This window comes from Thamnophis elegans, chromosome 7 (genome assembly GCF_009769535.1).
Source record: "Thamnophis elegans isolate rThaEle1 chromosome 7, rThaEle1.pri, whole genome shotgun sequence".
In the NCBI taxonomy this organism is placed as follows: Eukaryota; Metazoa; Chordata; class Lepidosauria; order Squamata; family Colubridae; genus Thamnophis; species Thamnophis elegans.
Window position 1 is genome coordinate 61,235,201 of NC_045547.1, and position 14,936 is coordinate 61,250,136.

Here is a 14,936-nt window from a genome sequence, read left to right on the forward strand (position 1 = left end):
TTACCCAACCTGCTTAATTAAAATATCTTCCCAAAGCTCCTTTACAATCTGGATCTGAATTAATTTTTTTACAATTATTTTATACTTTAGATATAAAGTTACGAGCACATACCTTTTGATGCAAGCTTCTATCATATCACTGGCCATAAGTTTAAGTCTCTGTTCTAAGTGATGGGCAAACTCTGGTTCTGGCCAATGGAGATCTAAGATGAACATCTGTAGGGCATCCAGTTTCCAGAAGAGGTCTTCTGATGTTGTTGACCCATTACTAACAAACAAAAAAATCACTATTATACTTGAATCAGAGCATTAGATAAAACATAATCCTATTTCTATATTTGTAAGCATTTCAGCCACTTGCCATAAACATGTGACCAGCACGTCTGGGATCACTATTATTTTGCTGTAATTACTGGGTAGCTTTGTCTTATACAATTTATCTGGTGTGGCTCTAACAGTTGTTGACTTCCGTTTGGAGGGAAAGGAACAATTCAGACATAAGCAGTAGAGTTATTTAATGTACTGAAGCTATTTCATTGCAGGTGTGAACTGAATAGAGCTGAGCAGGAAGAAGCAATTTTGACTTAAGACGGGGCTTTGAGATTGATAAAAAAGTGAAAGCTTGGCATTTATCTGTTACTGTGCTGATTTTACAACTTGATGGTGATGATTATTATATCCGTATTATTGCTTAATATCATTTAATTTCTACCCACAATATAACAACAGAAAGACATCAAGCAGTGTTGCTTTTAATCCCATTAATGTCCTGATTGGAGTCAAACAAAAATGGAGTCAAGAAAGAAGTCAGATCTCCATCATCATTTCTGGTCCAAGTTGAAATTCTGAAATTATTTCATATCTACAGAAATATATCCTTAACAGTAAATTAACTATTAAAAAACAAAACAAAAGCAAAGCACTAGCACTAGCACTAACACTAAGATTACAATCACAACTTGTCTGTTGTGTCTGACAGAAAATTACTATGTATGCTAGGTACCAGAAATGGGCTGATAATGATTTACAACACACTAAGGGAGAAGGATGATACCAGGCTGTTTATGATAGTTTTGTTGCTACAAATGATGCAACCAATTATTTTAAATCAGATGTTCCCCATTCCTGTGTGTGTGTGTGTGTGTGTTATCTCCTGATAATATTGTTACAAGCTATTTCCATAATGTGCACTGATTAGACTTGTCATGGTCATATATTGTTCTACCATGAGAAATCAAATCTTAAGACTTTTGTGACTCTTCTACATAAAAAGCAACATGTGATTAATGTTGTATTAGCCTTATTTATACCTCAGATTTTATAGAATTTACTGATAATTCTGTTATTATAGGCCTGGGTTCAAGTTCACCCAGTCCTTGAAAAATGAATTTATTACTCTGAAGGTCATATGTAGTAGAGGACAGAATGCATTCTGAATGCAGAATGAAATTGTGTCCTGTCTATACATTTCCAGCTTCCACAGAAGGACAAGATATGTGGAATTCTTATTAAACTTATATACTCAGGAGCATTCAAAAGCCCTGTATGTTTCGTAATTTTCAGATACTTCTCATCACTCCCAGCACACAGGAACCAAAAAGACAAAACCACAGCTACAGAACTACAGCCTAATTAATTCTATATGAAAAATAGGAAATATGTCAGCCTTCGGCATCTATATAGTACATTTTTTGTCTGATTAAGCATCAATTTAGAAAGGAGCAGTGGATTATTTTTAATCTGAGTAAAGCTCTTAGTACAGCAAAAACATTTCTACAATCATTTTATACTGGTGCTGAGATTTACATGAGGCCGTAGTTGTTCAACCCGTTGTCTGAATTTAGTATTTTTATAGTTGGGAGCAACAAAGTTTATTTTCTTTGTTTTTGACAGGTGACAATCTATGATGGTGACATAATAGCCATAGAAGGAACAGGACCGAAAATGTTGGTCTTTTTTTCCTTTGCTTTGATAAAGGGGAGGGGAATATGTTTTATTATTAACAGTTAAGTGTTTTGGAAACTCATCATAACCATTTTCTTTTACTTACTTAGGAATCATTAAGGAATTAAATTTGTTGCAGAATTTTGCCAGCACAATCTTAAATTGACACTAAGATTTCCCCCTCCTCCCCTCAGCAAAAAAAAGCCATGAGTGCTACTTGATAACTATGGATTGTATCCTTTTTAGTCCTATGCTAAACAACCAAATTATGTGAAAGAATAAATAAAAAATAGAACAAACTCAATATTTCTGCCCAGAATATTCCATATGTGTTGAAATAATAGAATTACATTTCAATCCAGTGTCTCAAATAGATGAGTTTGAAGTTAATGCCAATAAATAAGTATATTTTTTCAAATATACTTTGTGCTTGCATTAAATATAAACATTATGTTTTAAAACTGTTCATACTCCTTATAAATACTAATTTTCATGATTATTAAAGCAATACTCTGCTGCAGTGATTAAACTAAATGAGTAGATATAAAATGTCTTTTTATAGACTTGTTTGACTTCTGTAGAACTTTTTATCTTTCTATAGTTTTGATTTAGGATGCCCTTGAGAAAATAAATCCATTTCCAAATTATTCTAGGATCCAATAAAATCATTTTAATGACCCTTGGGACTCCTTTATTTTCATTTTCTCAGAATAGGATTGTAAGATACAAATATATGTACGAATAATTTATGTATTTAAAATTTATATATATATAGTATGTATATATGTTGTAGCCCAGCAGGAGCCGTTGGAGCTGCCGACAGACTCTGATAGCGAGGGACCCTATGAGTCGGCTTTGGAGGATGTGGAGGACCCTGGGCAGGGTTCAGACTCCGAGCAGGGACCAGAGAGGCTGGTTGGCCACCAGAAGGTCCCTGAGGCATGGAGAGTGGTGAAAGCCAAAGGGAGTTTGTCCCTGATGTCAGGCCCTGGAGCAGTGAGGAGGAGCAAAGGGAGTTGGTCCTGGATGTCAGTCAGAGAAGGGTGGATAAGCGCAGGCAGCAATTAGGGAGGCATAGATAATTGAGCCCAGATGGTTGTGATTTGGCTCCTCCCAAGAGAGTATATAAGAAGAGACTTTGGGAGGAGACCTTTTGCAGGACACAACCATTTTACTAAGCTGGAGAAGCTCTTGTGTGTATCTCTTATCTGTGGGAGTCTGAGGTGCTGCCAAAGTCTTGTCTGTGAATACTTACTGTGAATAAAGCGTGGCTAACAGTAACCTTGTGTTGGTGTGACTCACCCTACAGAGGGGGGTCAGAATATCTATCTATCTATCTATCTATCTATCTATCTATCTATCTATCTATCTATCTATCTATCATACCAATATACTAATTTAACTGTGAAAGGCAAATACAAATTAGATCAGCTTTGATCTTTTAATAGAGCTTTTGATACATTTTTGAAGCAATATTTCCACTTCAAAGTTTGGCTATTTATTAACTAAGAACTCAGATTATCAAAGTGTAACTTCATGCCTTTAAGAGACTACTGATTCTGCCTAATTCCAGATCCCTGGCAACTGATTTGGTGTGATAGGTTATTAATCACTGCACTACAGTGCTCCAAATCATGCTAAATATAGCTCATAACTATAATTTTATTTGTTGGCTCATTTTTTGGACTCATTAACCCATAGGAATGTGTGTCTCCTCTTACTTCACATGACCATTTACATTACTGATACTACAAACAAGCCTCTGATTTAGCACAGAGGTCTTATTTAGAACTGCAAAAGTGAGCACTGAATAGAAATGAAAGAGTATCTTTGAAAGAGAACTTCTCTCCTGGCTAATTATATACCCTTGCTTTCTTTCACAACACATTGTTCCAACTCCCTCCTGCCTCCAAGTGTGTTTTCCTCAGACAACTCTAATTCAGCATGCTTTTCACGTCTAGCCAAGATATCCTCTGCACTAGACTCTCAAGGGACCAATCAAAAAGAACACTGAATACTACACATAACATTTTGCTCTCTTAATACCTCTTCCACCTTAATACACAATGGCCCAAATGTACCATTAAAGAGGTGGCCAGCAAAAACAACTGAAAACAAAGTAATTATGTTCCTGAGACTGTAATGACAGGTAAGAACACACATTTACTGTTCCTAACCATGCACAGAAGAAAAGCACTTCTGTGAATAGAAATGCCACCACAAGAGCAGTGTTATAATTAATTGCTTAAAATGTGTACAAGACTCGGTTCAAGCCTGTGTGCAGACATGTTACATAAAGAGAGGATCCAGTCTTATTTCAGCTGGGCTCCTCCATGCTTGGCAAGGAACAAGCTATTGGGACTGAGAATGACTTTTTCAGGGATTTACCTTGTACAACAGCCTGCTTATCTAAGAGACCATGGATACATAGATTCAGGGTGTGTCCCAAACAATATTTTAAAATACGATTCTGAAGAAATTAGAAAGGCTATCTACATCTGTGTCATTCCATGATAATTTTAAATCCCTGGCTTATTGATCTGAATTTTACTTTTTTTTTTAAAAAAAAGACAAGTAATCAAACAATAAGTACTTTCTGTAAATTGTGTATTAAAAATATAAAAAAGAAGAAATCTTTGTAATTCCAAGGACTAATAGATTCATTAAGATTGAAACATACAGTCCATGATAAAAGAAACTGAATATAGGCATCACTCTCTACTGAGACAATTAACAGTTTCCAGATATTAGATACTTGTGATTATACAGCAGAATCATAAGAGGCCATTTAAACAACCCAGTTTAGGAGACGCCCAAAATTAAAATGTCCATTCAAGAAAGGGAAGCCCCTCCCCCCCCCCCCCAAATCTCTCTGGTTTCCCTGTCAAAGTGTTATGAATATTTTGGTAACATTCTCATTTGGGAGAAATATAAAACAGAAGGTAATCTTCTCCGTAACATTACTTTATCCTTCTGAAAAATAACATTTCACCGTGTGTTGGAGCATGAGCAAACACCATTCTTAGAATCATTAAAGCAGCCATGTATTTTTCCAGTTTTTGTAGATGTTTATTACCTGTATTTATGAGCATACACAGCCAGGAAGGTGAACTGTGAAACATTTATTTTGAAGAAGTTACATATCCTTACTCTTATATCCACTTCATCTTTTCAAAGCTGAGCAGTTCCTGTTTATTCAATTTCTCTTCATGGTGCTAAGTTTTTAATCCCCTAATCATCTTCATCTTTCTCTGAACCTATTGCCATTTTTGTGATATCTAAAAACTGATACCCAAACTGGGCACAATATTTGAAATATGTTTTGCTCAAAAGCAGAATAAAATAGAATGAGATGATGAAAGGAATTAGGAGTGAACCTTGTGCCCCCCCCCAATTAGATAACTCATTCCAATTCAATCAAAATCTCTTTCTTAACATAAACTTATAATTCAGCAAAATAAAGCTAAAAGTAAGATACATTACTTTTAGAGCAGGGGTGTCAAACTCGCGGCCCCCAGGCTGGTTGCATCACATGCTGACCCCACCACCGCCCAGTTTAACGAAGGGGAAAAAGTCCCAATACATCACATGCTGCGAGAACATGAGTTTGACACCCCTGTTCTACAGCATTCCCACAATATATTAAGAAAATTATCCAACTGGGAAAAATTATTTTTTTCCTGGATTTCTTCTTTAGGATAACGATATCATTTTTTTCTTCATTCATCTCACCTTTACTCATTCTCCAGGATTTCTCAAATATGTTAATAATGTAAATTTCCATGAGTGAAATATATGTGACCCCGAAGATTTCATCTCACACAGAAGAAATATTATTCCTTATATTTTTAATCACAAGCTTGAAACCAGTTCTTCCATACTGCTCTTCATAATTGCATGACTGAACTCACACTTTTTTGTTGTAAAAGACTTAATCTTAACCAGTCAGTAGTGTGAAAAATAAGGTTTGGTACTCATGCAGAAAAGCCAAATGCATAGGTATAGAAGAGGTGGTACTTTGCTCAACAGTAGTAACTATGAGAGGGATCTGGATGTCCTAATGGGCCACCACTTAAGTATGCCATCATGCTGCAGCTGCCAAAAAACCCAATGCAGTCGTAGGCTGAATTAACAGAAGGACTGCATCAAGATCATGAGAAGTGATAATACAGCTTTATATTGCATTAGTGAGGCCATACTTAGGATACCATGTCCAGTTTTGATTGCATGATACAAAAAAGATGTTGAGGCTCTAGAAAGAGTGCAGAGAAGAGGAACAAAGATAATAAAGGGTTGGAAGCAGGGTGAAATCCAACAGGTTCTGACAGGTTCTGGAGAAGCAGAAATTTTGAGGAGTTTGGAGAACCAGCAAATGTCACCTCTGGCTGGCCTAGAGTGTGGTGGGAATGAAGATTTTGTAGTATCCCTCCCCTGCCACACCCACCAAGCCACGGCCACCAAACTACACATGGCCACTAAGTCATGCCCATAGAACCAGTAGTAAAAACATTTGAATTTCACCACTGGTTGGAGGGTAAACTATATTATGAACGGTTAAGGGAATGTCTGATATGTCTAGCCAAATGAAGAGACAGATTATGGGCAACATAGTTTTATTCCAGTATCTGAGGCAGACACAGAGAAGAGGGGGGTTGACTTATTCTCCAAAGCAACTGAGGGTAGGACAAGAAGCAATGGATGGAAATTCATTAAAGAGTGATCTAAACAGAAACGGGAGAAATTTCCTTACATTAAGAATTAATCAATGGAACAGTTTGCCTCCTGGGCTTGTGGGTGCTCTCTTCCTGGAGGTTTGTCTATTTCTTAGTTGGGCAGAGGAAAATCTATGCCAATAAAATTATTTCTACCATTTATTTTAATGTAAACGGTTCTTCATAATATTGCCAAATCTATTTCGGAGAAGGTTTTTGAATATATCAAGCAACTTGTTTTCTTTTTGTACCAAAGGAGTTTTTTTCAAGAGGCAACTGGAGTTTCTTGTTTTTTTTTTGAAGATGTTTCCCTTCTCATTCAAGAAGCTTTTACAGAACTGACTGAAAGGCAGGGTATTGTAACTTAAGAATGAAGACAGAGGCTCTGGTTCGGTAACGCTGTAACCAATTTAATATAACAGTAACTATTAACAAAGTATCTAAGGAAGACCGGCTGTGAGCACGGTAGAAACAATTGTAACAAAGATTAGACTGGTAGTCTGTGGAGAAGAAGCAGCGAAGCAGTTCCAGGTAGACTGGTATGTTCGGCTGCTCAGTTGAAGAATCCGTTGACAGTTGGAAGAGCCTGCCTTTTATATACCAGCAGACTCGCGCTTGACAGCTCGGCAACTGACAGGCGCGTCTGATTGGCTAAGACGCGCCTGGCTGCTACCGAGCTGTCATTCGTAACTGTGAGGACTTTCTTTTAGTATACAACACTTCTTCCCCCCCAGCTGTGCGCATGCGTGATGTTTGCGCACGCGTATTCTTCTAAATAGGCAGGAGAACGGCGGACACGCCCCGAACGCCGCAATTGGATTGCAGGCGGATCCTCAAGAAGATGTCCCTGTCTGAGCTCCTCCCTTCGGGGAGTGGAGCTCCAGGTGACGTCTGATGGTCCTGAATCCCTGAGTGGAAAATTGCAACTGTATGGTAAGCTGGGCGAAGGGGGCGCGGCCGAGGATGGTGACAGATTGTAGGCGGCCTCTGAGTGGGTTGGACTAGGTCTATATTGACCTAAACACAATGGGGGAGCGTTTGCGAGAACGGATTGAGAAGGAATAACTAACTCATCAAGGTTTTCTTCCCTTGATGATAACAATGTGCTAGGCTGGCCTGAATTGGAGAAGACTGGAGTGTTTTGATTATTAAATTGCGACTGCGGGTTCGGGGCTGGCCGAGCTGCGTCTACGCCAGAACCTTGCGTGTCGGCTTGAGGAGTAGATCCGGATGCCTTTCGTTGCCTTAACTGATCCAGGTGCCTCCTCCAGGTGGATCCATCTGGTATTCGAGCCCTGTAGGAAACGGGTCCTGTTACTTCAGTGATAACTGCAGGAACCCATCTAGTTTCCCCTCCGTAATTCCTAGCCCAAACTAGGTCCCCTGGTTTGAAAGTGCGGGAGGGAGTTGGATGCCCCAGGTTGCCAGACTGAATTCCTGAATAGACGGGATGCAATCTATCCAGGGTGGTCCGCAGGCGCCTGCCCATCAGCATCTCCGCGGGGCTTTTTTGTGTCAGGGGGCAAGGAGTGGAATGCTGTGCCAGTAAGTATGCATCCACCCTTGCCTGCCAGTCCCCTCAGTTTAGCCGGCCCAAAGCCTCCTTGGCCGATCTAACCGCCCTTTCCGCTCGGCCATTGCTGGCCGGATGGTAAGGGGCAACCAGCGCATGGCGGACCCCTTGCTCGGCCAGGAAGGTTTGAAACGTTGTGGACGTGAATTGCGGGCCGTTGTCGGACACTACTGTGTCCGGCAACCCATGGGTTGCGAACAAACGTCGCAAAGCTCGCACAGTACTTTCAGATGTGGTGGAGTGCATGAGCAGTACTTCCACCCATCGAGAGTATGCGTCCACAACTATGAGGAAGACCTGTCCGTGGAAGGGGCCAGCAAAGTCTAAATGTATTCTTGACCATGGTCCACGAGGCATCTCCCATTCCCGGGAGGGAGAGGAAGGAGGGGATGGTCGGGACTGCTGACATGTTTCGCATTTGGCGACCCAGGCTTCGATATCTGTATCTAATCCTGGCCACCAAACGAAACTGCGAGCAAGAGCTTTCATTCTGCTGACTCCAGGATGACTTTCATGGAGGCGTTGCAAGATCTGTTGTCGGAGGACCGTTGGGATGACCACACGGTCGCCCCACAACAGACAGCCTGAATGAATGGAAAGCTCTAACTGTCTGTTTTTGAAATGTTTGAACTGCGGAGGTAAGGCACCCGCAGGCCAGCCTCTCAGGACCCAATTCAATAGTTGTGACAATGTAGGGTCAGACCGAGAGTGAGCAGCCACGTCTGTAGCTGTCAAAGGCAACTCCAGCTGTGCAATTGCCAGGACTGAAAGGCAAGGAACCGCTTTAACTTCCTTGTCCGGAAGTGGGCAGCGACTAAGGGCATCTGCATGCCCTATTTGCTTGCCTGGACGGTAGCGTAAGGCGTAGGAATACGCCGCTAAGAACTCCGTCCAGCGGGTCATCCTTGGGGACAGGATAGGAGGGGTCGGCTTATCACCAGCCAGAAGCCCAAGGAGTGGCTTATGATCCGTGAATAGGGTGAAATGCCGCCCATATAAGTAATCGTGGAACCTTTTAATTCCTGACACTGCAGCCAGAGCCTCCTTGTCAATCTGGCTGTAGTTCCTCTCTGCTGAGGACAGTGTCCGGGAGTAAAAAGCTATGGGAGCTTCTGAGCCATTGGGCAGGACGTGGCTCAGAACAGCCCCCAAACCCACGGGAGAGGCATCACAGGCTAGAGTCAGGGGCATCTTGTCGCTATACTGCACTAAGACTGCCTCTGACGTCAGCAGGGATTTGACAGCTGCGAACGCATGCACTTCGCGGCTGCCCCATTGCCAAGGTGCGGATCGGTCGAGCAACCGATGTAGCGGCTCGGCTAGTGATGCCTTGTGGGGAATGAAAGGCGCGTAGAAATTTAAAAGTCCCAGGAACGATTGTAGCTGCGCCTTCAATGTAGGGGCAGGAGCGTTCCTGATGGCTGCCAATTTAGAAGGGGTAGGGTGGATTCCCTGGGCATCAATTGTGAAGCCCAGGAAGTCCACTTGAGGCACAGCAAAGAAACATTTGCTGCGTTTTAATTTGAGTCCCGCGCCCCTGAAACGGTTGAGGACTTTCCTTAATACTTTGATGAGGTCTGAGTGGCTGTTTGCAGCGATCAGGACGTCATCAAAGTACGGTACCATGCCAGGGCGCCCATGGAGCAGCCGCTCCATGAGGCTCTGGAAAATCCCTGGGGCAATGGATACGCCGAATTGGAGGCGGCGACAATGGAAAGCCCCCCGGTGGGTGACGATGGTTTGGGCAGCCGCCGCATCGTCATCCACAGGAAGCTGCTGGTAGGCCTGCGCCATATCCAGTTTGGCGAAAATACAGCCCTGCCCCAAGGAATGGAGCAGGTGCTGCACCACAGGGACTGGATAGGGGTTTGCCTGAAGGCCAAGGTTGATGGTCGACTTATAGTCGGCGCAGATCCTAATGGAGCCGTCGGCCTTCACAGGAATGACAATGGGGGTTTCCCATCGTGAATGGTCGACGGGCTCCAGTATGCCCTGCGCCACAAGCTTGTCGAGCTCGGCTTCAACCTTAGGCCTTAAGGCAAAAGGCACCCTGCGGGCCTTCAGTCTGATTGGGGCAACCTGGGGATCCAAGTTGAGGGAAATAGGGCTGCCCTTGTATTGGCCCAGCTGCCCATCGAATATGTCAGTGTAGTCTGACAAGACTGCTGCCACATCAGAAGGCGTGTCCGCAGTGAAATGAATTCCCTGTAGTGACAGACCCAATGGGGTAAACCATTCTAACCCTAAAATTGAGGGTAAGGGCTTTAGGACAATTAATGCAGGTAAAATGGCACAATGCCTGCCATAGGAAACCCTTAAGTCGTAGGAGCCGAGAATGGCAATGTTGGATCCCTGATAATCCCTTAGGATGGCATCAGGGGGTGACAGGTGGCAGCGTTTTACATGGGGGCACAACAGGGAAAATTTGTCCCAAGACAGTAGCGATTTGGAGGATCCAGAGTCCACTTCCATTTTGCATGGTTGACCTTCAATCAGTGGGGTGATAAAGATTTTGTCCGTACCCTCTGAGGATGAGTTGATTGAGAAGTCAGGAAGAGGCAAGGAATCTTGAGTGACGTTAAAACAGTCTTCTTGTCGCTGTGTAGGCTTGCGGGGCTGAGAACTTCTTGGAGGAGGTGGAGGACCATAAGGTGGCGGTGGTTCAATAGATGCAGCAGGAACAGGCAGGGAGGCTCTGCAGACTTGGGCTAGGTGTCCCTTCTTCCCGCAGCGGCGGCAAACCGCTGCCTTAAAGGGACAGGTAGCTCGGGCATGCGCTCCGCCGCAGCCTAGGCAGGTAGAAGAGCTTGCAAGAGGCCGGCTGATGGCTTGAGTTGGACGAGGTTGCTGACGGCGGGGCTGTGCCCCAAGTCTGTCCACTTGTAATTGGCGTAAGTGGTCTGGCAGAGGAGCGAGTTCATCGATAAGATTTGTGATGTAAGATGGTTGTTGCAGAGGAGGCGGTGCCAAAGCGGTTGAGGCTTGCGCAGCGGGTAAACCGCCAGTAACTGTCAATTGCGCGAGGTAGCGTTCGATTTCAGTTGATGAGGAATCTGCTAACTCTGCGGCGCGAGCCTCATCTATAGCGTATATCAATGTGACTTTAGGCTTACCTAAAAGTCTGCGCCTAAGGAAAATGTCTTTCAGGCCACAGACAAACTGTTCTGCTAGGTTTGCCTCCAAATCAGGAAACTCGCATTGCGCTGCGGCGACTCGCAGAGCCTGCAGAAATTGATTAACTGTTTCTGAAGGCTTTTGAACACGCCTGCGGTACGCAAAACGTCTTGCAATTTGCGAGGGAGTAGGAGCATAATACGCCTGGAGACCGTCCATTAGCTCCTGCCAGGAGAGGTCGTAAACTGCTCTTGGAGTGGCAAAAGACCTTGCGGTGGCAAACATCTCCGGACCACAAGCAGTTAGGAAAAAACCACATTTTCTTGCTTGCGAGTAGCCCTGACGGTTATTCGCAATCAGGAAGCATTCAAATCTTTCAAGGAATGCTTCCCACGTCTCACTTCCCACCCCAAAAGGGGCAAAAGTTGGCATGCCAGCCATTACAAGGGAAAAAAAAATAAAGAATTACTTGGTTTGAAGAGAAGTGTCTGTTGAATTTTCTTCTGGTTACAGGTCCCCAGACCTCGTCGCCAGTATTGTAACTTAAGAATGAAGACAGAGGCTCTGGTTCGGTAACGCTGTAACCAATTTAATATAACAGTAACTATTAACAAAGTATCTAAGGAAGACCAGCTGTGAGCATGGTAGAAACAATTGTAACAAAGATTAGACTGGTAGTCTGTGGAGAAGAAGCAGCGAAGCAGTTCCAGGTAGACTGGTATGTTCGGCTGCTCAGTTGAAGAATCCGTTGACAGTTGGAAGAGCCTGCCTTTTATATACCAGCAGACTCGCGCTTGACAGCTCGGCAACTGACAGGCGCGTCTGATTGGCTAAGACGCACCTGGCTGCTACCGAGCTGTCATTCGTAACTGCAAGGACTTTCTTTTAGTATACAACACAGGGAATGGAAGGATTTATATTCCTTGCAGATGTCTAGTCATTTGCATTCTTTTAAAAGTCATTGAAGCCACTTGAAGATTTATCTGTGCCCTCAGGATTCCCTGAGTAATGCAAAAGGCTATGGAGCCTTCTTGGAACTTCTGAAAGAACTGTGTTGTAGACAGGAGAGGGATGATGTCTATCCCTCCCCTCTGTTGTGAGAGGGCTGTTCACTTTTGACATAGATAGCCTCTTTAATCTCTCTTTCAAACCAGGATCCTCTCTGTCCTCTCTGTCTGCAAGGAATAGAAATCCTTTCATTCCCCACCATCCAGTCAGAGCTGAAGAAGCTTCTTTAATGAGAAGTGAAAGTCCAATTGCCTCTTGGTTTTGGACAACCATGACCTGGATAACTGAGCATCTCCATAGACACTTGTTTTCCTTTTCTGTTTTATTTTTTTTTTAATCCAACTTTATCCTTGAATTGCTATGTTCCAACCAGGGCTGCAATCTCACAAGATCTGCACTATAACTATGAAATCATATTGACCTTTGTGTACTCAGAATTCAGGCTCATCTTTCCAATAAATATTTCCTGTGGATATAAAAGCCATATATTAGAAGTCAATGCATATTTGCAATTTTGAATGGCTTCATTAGCTTCATTGTGGTCTTATGAAAGTCTTAGAATGAGGCAAATATCAAGCATGGCATGAGAATTTTCATTGGCATGCTGTAACTCTTGAGGCAGAGATATTCTAACTATTTAATCAGAGTTCAAGAAAGATACAAGAATGTAAAAGAAGTTGCTTGCTTTGTAATTATGTTTACTGCTGCATAATTCACAGAATCCAGGAACAGAAATACTGAGAGGATAGTTCAAGATGATATATAGATTGAGCACCAATTTTTTTTTTGGCAAGTTGTTTCCAAGAAGGGAAAGAGTATCAAAAATGTGCTGTAGACTACGTCTTGACTCTGCTTGATAGCAACCTCCAGTGCCTCATCCTCATTAGCTGCTGACGCTATCTCAAAATTAAACAACCAGAACCAACTTCTAGATTGACTGAGACATAACTATTACTTACAGGGAGCTGATATTTTGTTGTCTCTTGAACTGCAGACTGAGAATTCACTCTTTAGTATCTGAATCAGTGGAGTCAGAGAAATCTATAACTACTAGAGGAAAATTGCAACTGCTTTCAATGCTGCCCAAATCTTTATTTCAGTTGCTTTCTTCAAGTTTTCAATAGATAGGGAAATATGGTTTTAAGACTTTACATTATCATAAGTAATACAAGTACACAATTCTTACGTTCTATATTTTGCAAATATGCTTAATATCTTTAATTCAAAAGTTTATTTTTTATTTCACTTTTTAAACTTAGAACAATTATAAAGGAAACAGAAATATTTGAAAGCAGAGTGTTAATATCTAATGTCATCTTCATCTAAACATAATATACTATAGATCCCATAAGTCATTCTCAGAAAATAAAAATGGAACTGTTTATTCAATGGTGTAGTCACTTTCTAAACTTCACCAGGTTGACCTTTGATAAATATTTTTGATCACCATGAAAAATAGCATAGCACTTCTGAATCAAATTGAAACATGGCAAAGGTTAAAGTCCCTCTACTTCACATTCAAGGATCCTGATCCAAATCAGCCCACCTACCTATTTATTTCAAATATTCATTTATACAATTGGTAATCTTATAAATGAAGGCTTGCTTTGTCTGGTCTTGAGTTAAATATAAGAAAGCAAGAAAACGTAAAATACAGTGATCTTCACCAAAATGTTCTCATCAACCTTGACCTCTTCATGAGTTCATTCTGTTTTGGACATTTTGTGTACTACTGGAAGTGCTGTAATTTCTAATTTTCCTTTCCTAGGCATGAATGGTTTTGTTATAGCTACATAAACAATAGAATCGTCAATTACAGGGAGTGAAACAATACACATCAGAAAAAATACTGGTACCAGTAATTATATGTAAATGTAAAATACTGATTTTTTTTAAAAAATGGTGGATACAGTACATTTAAATGATAGATCTTAGTGAGTACAATGCTTCTGGATGCATCCAGGAAAAGTTTTTATGTTGGAATTGCCTTGTTTGAATCATACAACTGTGTAAACTTTGAGATCTTTTTTTTTAACCTTTTAAATAGTCATCCCTTATTTTCCACCATTTCATATTCTCTCACAAAGAAATTAGTGAGGAAAAGAAACATTATAAAAATTGGACAATGCCCTTTGACTAGTACAAGTTTGGAAGTCTGTGGTGATACCAACAGTTTCTCTTCACATATTGCTAATTTTGTTCAGTTTACTGAATGCATTTTCCTAATCTAACATAATCGTAATGTATACAGTAATCATAAAGTTGCTCTTTGAAAACACAGAAAGCTATCTGATTCTGTTTTGTTAAAAAAAAAAAGATGGAATCTCAGTTGGCTGCAGTATAATTAGTTGGGAATTGAACTCTATTAATGCTGGAAGTGCCTTAATAAAAGAAGACTATAAAAGTCTTATAAAAATAATACAACCAATAGCTACTGAAATTATTTGGCACATGCAGTGGATTAGTAACAACACGCCAAAACACAAAGAGCTATTGACATTAAAAAAAAACATACTTGAGTACAATAATTTAAAGTGCTTCCACACTGCTTATTAACTAAATAAGAGCAATTATGTAATTAAGGG

At 41.4% G+C, this 14,936-nt stretch overlaps 1 protein-coding gene across 9 annotated transcripts in view; it reads right to left on the bottom strand.

The window, feature by feature from the left end:
• CADPS2 (calcium dependent secretion activator 2) overlaps positions 1–14,936 on the bottom strand; it is a 387,307-nt gene that overhangs the window by 64,136 nt on the left and 308,235 nt on the right. For all 9 annotated transcript variants that reach the window (XM_032220716.1, XM_032220714.1, XM_032220712.1 and 6 more), the window contains one exon: positions 113–268. In XM_032220716.1, coding sequence (XP_032076607.1) covers positions 113–268 — 156 coding nt within the window. The remainder of the gene's footprint in view (positions 1–112; positions 269–14,936) is intronic.